Genomic DNA, 13,508 nt, shown 5'->3' on the forward strand with positions numbered 1-13,508 from the left:
CGTGGCGAAGGGTGGCGCTAGAGAGTCTCATTTCTTAAAAGGAGCCTCAAGCTCCTTTAACAAAAAGTGCTGCTGAGCAGGAATTACAAAAAAAAAAACAAAAAAAAAACATGAGCCTAAACAAAACCAAAAACCGATGATATGATGGAGGGTAATATAGTGCAGAGATGAGACAAGATATACACAGAGGGCTTAAAGAGACACAGGTGGAAACAATCAGGGCAGATGGGAACAAGATAAGTCAAGACAAAACTAAAACACAAGAACATGCGATTTCAAAATAAAACAGGACGTTAATACAAAAACCGGGACATAAACCCAAAGCCGTGATATACTGTAAACACAAAACCGGGACAAACAGTATGACCATGAACATGTGCCATGTAAATTAATGTCACATTTTATTGTTGGCACTTGCATCAGTACCAGTGTGTCAGAGTCTGATTTTGTAAGCAGCGACGGCACCTGCTGGTGTCCTTATGTGAACTATACAACCCCCTGATCCTGCTGGCTCTATGCACTACCACTCATCAGGAGCACCTGCTTGTGCTCTTACTCACAAGTCAATCTTTATTCACGAGATAAATACGTCTGCTCTCTCGCTTCTCCTCACAGACACAACCTCTTCACTTGGGCTCATCACAAGTATCCAAAACATTACATTTAACAGTGCTACCTCCTCTCTTTTCCCTCTTTAACTGTTTATAAATGTTGATATGACGGCAACTTGATGAGGTAATCAAGCCAGCGTTGAATGGTTTTCTGAAAATGGGGAATAACACTTAGGCGAATTCCTATCGAGAGTTTACACAAGCAGGGGTATTTCTTGTTTGCAAGCAGCTGCACAGCTGAGGATTTACCCTTTTCTAACATCTTATGCTACAATAGAGCATAAGCAGTCGCCCCGTTTTCAGAGGTCTGGGAAAGTCAGATGTTTGCAGTGTATTTGTGTCATGAAGGGATTGGAATAGGGGTTTTTCTCACATTGCACAATGATTATGGCAACAACATGATAACGCTCTTTAAGCTCTTGTTGCTATGAATGAGAGAGGATTTTTCTAAATGTTTGAGGGGAAACCTCTAGTCCTATAAAATGGACTATCACCGCACCCTTTTCTCATTCATTTTTCTGTTCCGTCACCTCTGTAAAATTAGGAATTAAAAGATGATGTGGAATCCTCTTCCAGGGAGCAGGCGCCTTAAGGGTGAGAACATTTTCCCCGGCATGCAAACAGGTGCTTTTCTGCTTCTGTGTATTTTTAGAATGTCGTCTTTTTGCATTTGGGAACGGAGAGGTGCATATTCTGAAGGAAAATCCCAGCTCTCAAAAGTGTAGGTAAAAGCATCAGCCAAGATTTTAGACGCACCGATTCCATACAAGTGTGCAGCTGCACTCCCCCCAAATAAATCCCTCCGGGTGCTGGAGTAGATCATTTAAGAACTGGAATCTCAGGAGCTGCCAAGTGAGCTGTGAGCTGTCCTTCACTTGTGAGCTGAAACCAGGTGGGATTTAAACCTTTATAGCAGGGTTGACTGTGGGCAGGGAGGGAGAAATGGAGAGCGTAGTGAGGAAGGGCGTATAATGGAGAGAGTTGATATGGAAGCATGCTGAGCTCCTCAGCTCCGGATGGAAACCCCTGTTGCAGTGCGAGCAGGACTGGCTCGGCCGCCGTGGCAAGACGCGTGGATTTTCTCAGAAGCTGGGAGGTTTTGGTCTACTGTCCCTTCGAAGGGAACAGTGGACCCCCAGCCCCTTGTTCTCCACTTCCTCTTAACCCCAGCCAGCGGAGCACTGCGTGGCCACTGTGGCGGCGAGACTTGATCTCTCAGCAGCACGGAGAGAACTTAAAGAGGAGCTGGAAGTAATCGGATTGAGGAATGGGATTCCCTCCTTTTACCATCGCTTGAAGCGGAGCCCGTTTCTTCTCCTTTTGAAAAGGAGAAATAAACAAGGTCATTTGTCCTCGTAGGTCACACGGGTTTCTCTCCTTCACTGAAAAGCTTAGAAATTACTTACAGTTTATTAATGTAAAGTAAGTGAGCTGTGCTCAAGGTACTGAGCTAATGGGATTCTTAGCTAATCATAATGGTCTCGCTAATCGCCCCAAATGACTTGCCTGAATCCTTGTTATGTTAATGGGTCCTGCTTAATGATTTTTCTCCACTTTGAAAACATTTTATTGGAACCGTTTACACATAGTTTCCACACTCTCTGGGTCCGCTTCATTAATGACCCAGTCATAAATGATCCCTTTAATCCTTAATTTTCTGTCTAGAGCGATCGATTAGATGAAGCACACTTGCTTTTGGAGGAAGAGAGCTTTCATGTGATTGGTCGGGTCCATGCGTGACATTAAATGTTGGGGGGGGAAGTTTCCTTGACAGTCTCAGTGACTCTTGAGGTCCTCGTTGAGCTTTTCTTCAATCAGAAGAGAGATGCTGGACAAAAAACAAAAAAAACAACTAGTCTAGCGCAGGACTACTGGGAGAGCTGCAAAGAAAATAAAATTCAGACCTGGGAGATTGTTATTTCGTTACTCTGATCTCTAATCTGCTGCCAAGAAATTCATAATTCTGCCAAATCAAAATCCACTTCAAGCCAGTTGTTTCTGAATCTGAGTATTAATAAGCCACTTTTTTAAAAACAGGACAGGAAATAACATTGGATTTGAATGTGAATGCAGTCTTATGTCATCACTGGATGCTTGTGATTCTGCTGAGATCGAAGAGTTCCGTGACCTTGTGCAGCTCGTACGCGAGTGTCTTTGACCACAGGAATCTTTTCATTGCCAATAGTTGGTTCCACAACCATGAAATCGCTTGCACACACTTTGAAAGAGGAGCTCTGCTCTTTACAGCTCATCAGCTCTGTGACACGAGGATCTCGAGCAACATCGGACAAGCATAGCAACTCTTCTGCTTATGCGGCTGCACATTCTTTATAAGTGCAAATTGTGCCACAGATCTTCATCGGTGCGCAGCTTTCTAACACCTCTATATCCACTGGCACGCATTTATCAGGGGCCATGAGACATATTTGTAAGTAATTAATCAAAGAGGGAGTGTCGGGATGATGAATGTCAGTGTGCGGCAGGGATTAGTCAACAAACCCAATCTCTCACTGTTATCGTTATGCAACCCGGTGCTAATGAAGCCATCTTTGACAAATGTGGATGAGTGTCACTTAGTAAACACAGCTTTGCACGTTAAGAGAGGCGGGGCAGGCTTTCAGCCAGCCTACCCCTCCTCCTCAACCTTTCCGCTGCTTTGAGAGAGATCAGCAATAGTTGCATTAACCCAGTTTGCTGTGCATTGTTGTTGCATGCCTGCAGAGATGAGACTTGGCTCGAGATGGGCTCGTTTACGCTCGTGGTGTTACTGTTGGTGCTGTAAAGCTGCTGGAATGGCTGTGATGTTCTCCTCGGAGTCCTCTGTTGCCTCTGAATTTGATGTTGTTGTTAGCGCTCCCTCTTTGTGCGACGCTTTACAAAGATCTCAATTTGATAAATGCTGCTCCTACAGCACAGCATGTGTTGTGTCGGCATGTTCACACTTAAGCACATCAAAAGGTTCACAATACCATGGTCCCATTCGCAGATAGGACCAAATTAAAGTAAGATCAAGCTCGTGGCAGCTAATTAAATTGCTGAAGATGTCTATTTCCCTGTGGCATTTCTCGGTATGTTTTAATTAATTTAATCACGAATCATGGTTTAGCTGAGATCGCTTATTGTTAGAAGCAAGCAAATATTTGACTTTGCAAATGGAATGCCAAATGCCAAAAAAAAGCACATCTGACAGAGCAGCATTTAGCAAGCAAATACTCACAATAAATGGCAGGGATATAAATTGGTACTCACATAATTTAAAATCCTAATGGAGGTGAAAGAATTACTTATTCTGCCCATAAATTGAGTTCCACATATTGTTCACCCGCCATACATAGATGGATGCCCCATGAGTTAAATGAGAAAATAATTAAACAAAGTTTAACTCCCTTCCCCCATCTATGGAAAGCACTGTGATCCCACTGAATATTTATCATCCATAACGCAAGGGCGTTTTTTCATCAGGGAAGGGGAAAAAACAAGCCGAGAGAGAGAGATAAGTGCTGTAATCAATGATCAGTGTAATGAGTTGCTGGCAAATTCCAAGTGAAGTGATTTTAATGTTGGATTTTTCATGACAGCCACGTCGCCGGTTATCGAGGAATAACAGAGCGGGAGGTAAAGAGACGTGAAAATCATGCAGAAGAGAAAGAGACATGATTGGAACTCACCAGTCTCTTTTTTTATGGCAAACCTGGATCCCTTTCTTTCCTCCTGATACAAATCCGACCTTTTGTTTATCTGGGTGGACTTTAAAAAAAAAAAAAAAAAAGTAATTCCACCATTTTTTAAATGTTTTTTTTATTACTCATCTCTGGCTTTCTCTGCTCCTCCATCCTTTCCTCTGTTAGGTAACTACTATGGAACCCCCAAGCCTCCGGCAGAGCCCAACCTGGTGCAGCCCGACCTGGTGGATCAGGTGCTGTTTGATGAAGACTTCAGTGGTGAGATGCCCAGGAAACGCACCACTTCAGTGAGCAAGATGGACAGGAAGGATAGCGCCGTACCCGAGGAGGAGGATGACGACGAGAGGCCCCCGCTGGTCAATGGACTGCCCGGTCAGTTTTGTCATATTAAATAACAGAGATTTTGCCATACAAACCAGGTAATGTCAATCTATCTGTCTGCAAAGATGTTAAGACTTTTCCTTGATGCAGATTATATACGGTTTGATAGACCCACTGAGTATTTGAGGACGTATAAATCTGTCCTATAGACCACTGTGAAAAGATTAGGCAACATTGGAGCAGATTGATTTTTTTTTTTTTAAGCTTACATTGTTTTTGTTTTGCATTCAATTAACAGCCATAATATTTCTTATGGACCCTGTAAAATGGCTGTTATACTCATTTTTTTCTATTATGTGCCCAGTTTAAGTGATTTTATTATTTTTTTTTTGCAAATGAAAACACTTTACACGTTATGAGACTTTGTTTATTTGTAGTTTTATTGCAAGCACCTATTGCAAGGTCCAGTTTTACATGTGACCTGAAAGGGACCCCTAGAAAAGCCTGACTTGACATGCCTAATTAGTTTCTAAACTAAAACTCCTGTAACAGGCAGGCGCTGCAGCACCTGCTGCAAATTTATATGAACTATACAGAACTAGTGCTGAGAGATCAGCAGAAAAACCTGAAAATATATATATATATATATATATATTTACAAAGAAATAAGTTGATGCTTGAGTTTGGTCCTTAAGTGGCTTTCGAGATCTGGGAAATGAGTTGCTTTATAAACATCTCCCAGACTCAACTTTATTCATGGAACACGCACATACACACACAAAAATCAATAGCAATATCCCTCCTCCGGGTTCACAGCCAATTTAGTCTTATTTGGATAGTTGTTTCTTTATCCTCAGACGTAAGAATTGTATTTACTTGTCTAACATCATTTTGACTAAATGTTATTGGGTTTGGGCCTGCGCTGACAAAAAAGCTCTTTAAACATTTCTTGGAGTTTATTTCCATCCGTGCGGGTTTGTGGAGCAGAGGCAGCAGCATCTGCAGAGAGGCCCAGATCTTGCTCTCCCCGGCCAGAGGTGTCAAAAGTATTCACATTCTTTACTCAGGTAGAAGTATAGATACTAGAGTTTAAAGATACTCCTGTAGAAGTTGAAGTATCAACTCAAGTTTTTTACTCAAGTAAAAGTATAAAAGTACTGGTTTCAAAACTACTTAAAGTATAAAAGTAAAAGTAATGTAAGGGGGGAAAAAGCCATTGAAAATGAATGCATCTTAGTACAATGCAAATATATTAAAGAACCATATATGTGTACTATTGAGCATTAACATGTGTTTCAGAGAGCAAAAGATATGATGACTAGTTGCCTATAAGTATTGTAATGGTGCAAAAAGTCAAACTTCAGAGGCATGTTATCATTTATCCTAACCTTTATTGGAATGTACGTCCAAGTTTAGTTGCAGGAATCCGTAAGAACAAAACTGGACAAGAACATCCTTCATTGTGCCACAACCACAACCAAATTCCCTCTATCCGGATGGAGCAATTTAACTGGATAGTTTTTTTTTTAAAGGCGGAAATGAAATAGAATAACGAGGCTGTTTTTAAAATGTAAGGAGTAAAAAGTACAGATAATTGCGTGAAAATGTAAGGAGTAAAAGTAAAAAGTCGTCTGAAAAATAATTACTCCAGTGAAGTATGGATAACCAAAATTTCTACTTAAGTAAGGTAACAAAGTATTTGTACTTCGTTACTTGACACCTCTGTCCCCGGCCCCCCACTCCCACTTCTCCAGGAGGACATTAAAGCATCCCCAGGTCAGCTGAGGAACATAATCTCTCCGATATGTTCTTCTCCTGGCTGGATTTGTAGAAACAGCTCCCAAGGGACGTGACCAGGAGGCATCCCGACTACATCCCCAAACCACCTCAGCTGGCTCTCTTTACACTTTTAAGCTTATTGTGTGGAGGAAGAAATCTTGTTCTGTTAGCTGAGGCAAAACAAATTGTTTTGTAAAACGTGTGGTAAATAACATAAAAGCACAGGTAACAATTAAAAACAACAATGAAAGCTATTTCCTCTCTTTTTTTTCTTCATAAGAGAGTCAGTGTGGACAGAGAAGGCAGCTAAAACTGCCTTCTCTGAAGAGTAATAGATCAAAATGACGGATTTAAGCATTAAACTGTTTAGGATGCGATAACTACATCCAACCAGAACACCTCAGCACAGGTCCCCTCCTCAAGTATCAGATCAAGGACAACTCTCGACGGAGCAAATCTCCCCACACTGCCCTCAAGGAGAACAGCCCTAAAAGACAAAACAGATTAGGAGCACCAACCCTTTTTTTTCAATGTAGTTTTAGTCCTAATGAGAGAATTGGGGTTGACATTGACGCAAGTCCAAGCTGGAAATAATGGTTATGGAATGAAACCTTGTTTTGACAGTCACAGCTCACATGCTGCTTGCTCAGCTGCACCGGGATTCACAGAAATCCACTCTCTGTTTACTCAACTCCTCTGTCATATTGAAATCAAACACAATATGATCCAGGAGTTCTTTTTATGGAAATAAACAGGTCACAAATGACTGCGCCGCTACAGCCCACAGCTGTGGCAGAGCGGTCTCAGACCAGCCATAGATGGAGAGATTTACGGTCCAACGAAAAGAGGTTAATGGAAAATGTGAGTTCAGTCTCTAAACTATTTGTCGCAGGTTCCCTGATCTCTGCTTGGACTGTTCTTCCGCTGTCTTGTCTTCAAGTGGGATCTCACCTTGCTCTGAACCCTCGGCTCTCCTCCTGGCTCTTCCCCTCAGGCCGGATCTCTAAGTGTCTACATGGCGAGGGCACATTAGGTTCCTTGAAACAGGCCATGTGCATTTTGTAAAGATGTTGCAGGAGAGTGTGTCTTTCATCAGGGAGACAGAAAAATAAAACAGTTTTTGATTGATTTAAAAAGAAGTTGGAGTTCTTGAAATTTTTATCCAGTTTGTCTTTTTGAAATTGACTGTTCTTGTGTTTGTGTGTGTATGTGTGTGAGACATTATCCTCCATTGTGTTCAGGTTAGTGCCACATGGAATTAAAAGGATGAAAAGCACTTGTGTTTCATTCTTTTATAAATATCTTCTGTGAGAAAGCGTGGCCCGCTAAGTGAATTAAGAGAGGCTTTGTTGTATATTCCATGTTCATAATAGAGAGGTTTCTCATTAAAGGTGAGCGTCTATACAAATGCAGTATGCGTTATCTGAAATGCAGCTGTGAGGTTTTTATACAACAGAAAAGGCCTCTGGGTTCAAACGTCCATTTCCATTCGGATCCCCAGTCTCCTTCATTGCAACCTGAAGGGAATTTACACACATTCGTAGGTAAAACCACAAATGCAGGATGATCAGGGAAATGCAAAGCAGCCCTTTGGCGAAGACACACAAACGCATATTATCACTCGCATGCAAATGCTGTGAGTGACATCAGCGCTTCTTCCACTCGCCTCCAGCAGACGGGAGGACTAGGTGTTCCTGCACAATAACGTTCTGATTACTTCATTCTGGTTTCTCCTTGTTCTCTCCACCCTTTAACCCATCCGTCCACGGTTTCTCTTCAGAGCATAAAGACTGGCGGAAAGCCGTGCCCAGCTACACCCAATCCAGCAGCACCATGGACTTCCGCACGTGGAGCTCTCTTCCCCGGGACGACAGCCTGGAGCCTCTGCCTCTCAACTGGGAGATGGCGTACACCGAGACCGGCATGGTCTACTTCATAGAGTAAGTGAGACGGGGCACAAGTGACAATTTGCTGGTGAAACTTAAGTTCACTATTAAAGTTCCAGTTTTTTTTTTCTTTCTGATAAGGGTCGTGGTCCTAAAAGTAATGACAACACTTCTAGCAAGCTATGTATTGAAAATATTACGTTCCTAGCTGACACCACCCACCAGGAAGAGCTTTTCTTAGCCTCTTCTGTTATAAAATTCATTAAAATGTTAGGTTTAGACGTTGTTCAAAGGAGGACTTTGAAAGGAAAGTCTTTCAAACTGATTTTGGAGAGTTAGTTTCGTAAAATGTAATCAAATTAAAACATTATCGATAATCATTTGACAGGCAATTCAAAGGGCTTGTGGTCAGAGGTGTCAAGTAACAAAGTACAAATACTTCGTTACCTTACTTAAGTAGAAATTTTGGTTATCTATACTTCACTGGAGTAATTATTTTTCAGACGATTTTTTACTTTTACTCCTTACATTTTCACGCAATTATCTGTACTTTTTACTCCTTACATTTTAAAAACAGCCTCGTTACTCTTTCATTTCGGCCTTTAAAAAAAAACTATCCAGTTAAATTGCTCCATCCGGGTAGAGTGAATTTGGTTGTGGTTGTTTCAGATGTTCTTGTCCAGTTTTGTTCTTACATCCGTTCCCTCAGATTCCTGCAACTAAACTTGGATGTACATTCCAATAAAGGTTAGGATAAATGATAACATGCCTCTGAAGTTTGACTTTTTGCACCATTACAATACTTATAGGCAACTAGTCATCATATCTTCTGCTCTCTGAAACACATGTTAATGCTCAATAGTACACATATGGTTCTTTAATATATTTGCATTATAACAAGATGCATTCATTTTCAATGGCTTTTGTCCTTAATGGATTTTTTTCCCCCTTACATTACTTTTACTTTTATACTTTACGTTTTGAAACCAGTACTTTTATACTTTTACTTGAGTAAAAAACTTGAGTTGATACTTCAACTTCTACAGGAGTATTTTTAAACTCTAGTATCTATACTTCTACCTGAGTAGAAGCTACTTAGTAACCCATCTTAATCTTGGGATATTTAATTTTTTTTCTTGCTTTTTGCCCCACTGTAAAGAATAAACAAAATTATCAATTGATTCCATCCACAAAACACAGGCATGTAACCAAAGATGACTGACAACGCATCAATGAGCCATAGGTGATGGCTTATACTCAGACGTTTCTCCGGGGAGAAGTTTACTGGCTTGTAAGAACCTGTCAGTACTCTCTATAACTACCTGCCGCCACATGGCACAATAAATGTCAATACAGATGAAATTATAGCCCAACGATCACTCAGGAATCACAGAAACCATTAACACACATCAGCACACTTCTGCAGGTGTGAATTGTTGGGGCAGGTAGGATTCAGTCTGAATAGTAGACATTAGTATTGGCTTGAAATGCAGGTATTCTGTCATCATAATCAACCCAGCAGACGTGTTAGCATTGATCACTGGCGTACAGCGATGGGGTTGTGGGCCTCAAGTGAGTTCATTGATCAGCAGAAACAGACTGAGCCCCTCAGACAGTTAGGAAAAAAGATGAGTTGCATAAAATACACATCTTTTATTCCTTTTGATTGCAACCTTCAGTTATTTCTAGATTTTTTTACTGACTGAGAGTGTACATCAGCGGTTCAGTGACTTTGGCCCAGCATTGCAAGTGTTGTATTTGTTGTTTCAATACTATGTAACAGTAAGGGCACCATGAAATTCATGTAGCCCTCCCAACCAATTCTATTCTATTTCAGCTTAGTCATGGCAAAATCCCTTATAGATAGTGACCCCTGATGCATGGGAGCTGAATTGGAGGGAGCCCACGAAAATATGACAGTTTAACTGAGTTTACTTAACCTTAGAACGTATGACTCTCACTAGGGTGCAGAGAGGCCTGGTTAGCTGATCCAATAGCTACATTGTCATAATAAACACTCCCATGCATGTAGCTTTAACACACTACAGTCCTGATAACACCACACTTAAATAAACACTTATGACTGCAGATATGTTCAACAGGAATAACGTATTTATTTACATAACCCAAAAAAAACATAGGGCATCCCCCTTTAATTCAACCTGGTGACCCTTGAGCTCAATAATAAAATAAAAAGAAATAAAATGAATACCCCGGGGTTTTGTAAGTCAAAATGGTACCATATCGTTGGCGCGCTTGTTGAGTTGGAGCTCGTATCCTTGTGAAAGTGTTTCCCAGTACTCGCGTCATACTCACTCAGGAACCTCTGCGCACAATATGTCTTCCTCACACACACACGCGGTATCCTTGTCACTACCTGATGTGAGTCCGCTACCCGATTTGAGTCACGCATGCGCAGTCGCGTCCAACATGTGCATTTCAGTGGAGAAGTAGTGTTGTCATTACCCGATTATTGATTAAAATGAGCGACTTTAATGTTTTCCATCATCTTCATGCCTACATGGAATCCAGAAAGTTCCATCCCAGTTTGGGAAAAGCTGACAAATGGAAGATTACTCGTTCTATGAGTAATTACATCTTGAAAGGTAATTTGGCTATCATGCTTAGCTATGCTTGCTAAAAATAATATAAATATTTTTTGCTAAAAATAATATAAAGATTTTTTGCTAAAAATAATATAAAGATTTTTTGCATCAATACCCTTATATAGCATAACATTCTCTGTTGTTGGACGCGACTGCGCATGTGTGACTCAAATCCGGTAGGGACTCACATCAGGTAGTGACACACCTCCCAGTTAACCAAGGCTTGGGTAACGTTAGCTCTACAAGCACGATAATGGCATCTCGGACATGGCTCTATCACTCTGAACTTGCTCACGTAACTCAATGGGTACCAATAACACTCAAAACAGACCCTCCGACTTAAAAGGTCAATAACCCAGTAATTTTAAACGGTCTCATTAAACCTCCAAATACTGTTAATTGTCATTTTCTCTTTTCCTCGTCTCATCACCGTACCCAGACTTCAGTCTCTCGTCTCTCTCACGTCTCTTTTTAGCCCCCCTCCGAATCCGGTAGGTAGATTACATCCATCTCTGACAGGCACAGATTGGCTAAACACCAGATTGATACCTGGCTAATCAAATGACAAACCCTGAAACATCATGAAACATTCACAGACCATGGAAAACATGGAACATTTCACTACTTTACCCAAATAACCATGGGACTCATTTGAACAGCAGTATCATATACTGAATATCTGTACACTCAAACATCATTTATAGCAGAGCGCTACATTCGTATTTGGCTCCAAACCACTTATCATGGAAGGTACCAGAAGACCATAAAGGTTTTGTGGACCTTTCAGCAAAGACCCTCTATCTATAATCACATGGAGACACTATTGGCTTTGAGTTTTGATTCATATTTCTATTTACATATTACAGAGTATGATGTCATGATGTGCACATCCCTAGAAAGTCTGAACTTTACTCATGTTTCTTCTTAAAAGAGTGATTTCTTTTTTCCTTCTGTTTAGCATGTTCCCTGCTGGAGCTTAGGGCAACTTTTGTTAAGTAGCCTTGTTTTGTCACGAGTAAAAAAGAACGTATGTATTAGAGCAATTAAGGTGTATGCATGTTTATTAAAATAAGATTGGGTTACTCCACATAGGTTTAGTTATTTGAATTATTGCTCACTCAAAATATTACATTATTTGGGATAATATAATCAGAAACCGCCTTTTTTCAGACTAAGCCCTTAATCGAGTTATGTTTGGACTATTGTTGCCCATGAAAATGTACCCTCAGACAGCTGAGCAGAAAGCAGTGCATCATATATTTGTTAAGGAATTCAATAAGCTTTGTGCACAAGAGCAAATCTACATGGAAATACGCTTGCTGTTTTTCTGGCGTTTCATGCCGATTCCCTGCTGGCGCAGGTGTTTACTGTTGATATTTACCGGCTGCTGTTTTGTGCTCCACAGTCACAATACGAAGACGACCACATGGTTGGACCCCCGCCTAGCGAAGAAGGCAAAGCCTCCTGAAAAGTGCGAGGACGGCGGTACGTGCTGGAGACTTCTCTGTTGCTTCGCTCAAGCATTCACTAAATCCATTAACCACTCCACATGCATTTACACAAGGCCATACCGCTATTGTATGTGCTCTACATTACACAACCCACCACTTCACCCTTATTCACATATTAATCACCTTAAAAGGATGCAACCTGAGTGTTCGGCTGAGCATTGAAATAGCACATAGCTTGAAAGTCCCTCCGAGCATCAAAGTGTCACGGCACAAATTTGACTGAAATCAGGGCCTCTACTTAGAGGAAATCCCAGAGATGCCTTCATATCCTCGGGATGATTAAGCGAGTTTAAGTGCAGGCGGAAGCCGAGAGTGACCACAGCTGAAAGACTGGAGCCCTTCTAGACTGGTTTTAATGGATTTTTACAACAGTATCCTAGTTGGTGGGTTGCTTCTGAAAAGCAACTCCAAAGCTCTCTCGTGCATTAAGAGCTTTTTTTCTCTCCTTCTGCTTTATCTGTTCATCAGGGCGTGATGTACATCAGCCATTCCAGCCACCCTGCTCACTGCGAAAATGAACTGAGCACACTCTAAATTATTGTAATTGTTTTTCATGCCTATTTTATTAAACCAAACAGGAGAAAACCTGTTCAGTCTGCGGAACAGGTTACAATTCCCATTTCCCCATTTCAATGTCTTGATTATTGTGCCTGTTTATCCACTCTGTCTTTTGCATCTACTCACAGCACAATGCGCATTATTTTCTTTTTGCAGAGCTACCCTACGGCTGGGAGAAAATTGATGACCCACAATACGGCACCTACTACGTTGAGTAAGTTTAAATGATACCGTATATCAATATGTCACATTTCTTTTGCCAACACAAACATTGCAGATAGTTTTATCTCCCTTGTTTACTCCAGGTGCACATAAGGGATCAGACCACAAGTGAATATTACGCTGCTTTGTGTTTATTAGCACCGGACGGGCATAAATCGATTCTGTCTAAAAATAAATAAATGGATTTTGCACTCGGCTCATTTCGTTCTTCTTGGGTGAGAAGGCTATAAGTTATGTAAAACGCAGGCAGGAAGCATTTACCTGGAAGAGTTGGATCAGGATTTTCCTTTTGTTTATCAGTGGGTGGTAAAATGAATGTCTCTGCTGTGAC

General features: G+C 41.1%; 1 protein-coding gene across 6 annotated transcripts in view; it reads left to right on the forward strand.

Annotated features, from left to right (window-relative positions):
- The window catches only part of LOC133448412 (membrane-associated guanylate kinase, WW and PDZ domain-containing protein 3), a 187,339-nt gene that overhangs the window by 137,896 nt on the left and 35,935 nt on the right, over positions 1-13,508 (forward strand). For all 6 annotated transcript variants that reach the window (XM_061726908.1, XM_061726907.1, XM_061726910.1 and 3 more), the window contains 4 exons: positions 4,460-4,666; positions 8,175-8,334; positions 12,292-12,371; positions 13,112-13,169. In XM_061726908.1, the coding sequence (XP_061582892.1) occupies positions 4,460-4,666; positions 8,175-8,334; positions 12,292-12,371; positions 13,112-13,169 (505 nt within the window). The remainder of the gene's footprint in view (positions 1-4,459; positions 4,667-8,174; positions 8,335-12,291; positions 12,372-13,111; positions 13,170-13,508) is intronic.

The sequence above is a fragment of the Cololabis saira genome, chromosome 8 (assembly GCF_033807715.1).
Source record: "Cololabis saira isolate AMF1-May2022 chromosome 8, fColSai1.1, whole genome shotgun sequence".
NCBI lineage: Eukaryota > Metazoa > Chordata > Actinopteri > Beloniformes > Belonidae > Cololabis > Cololabis saira.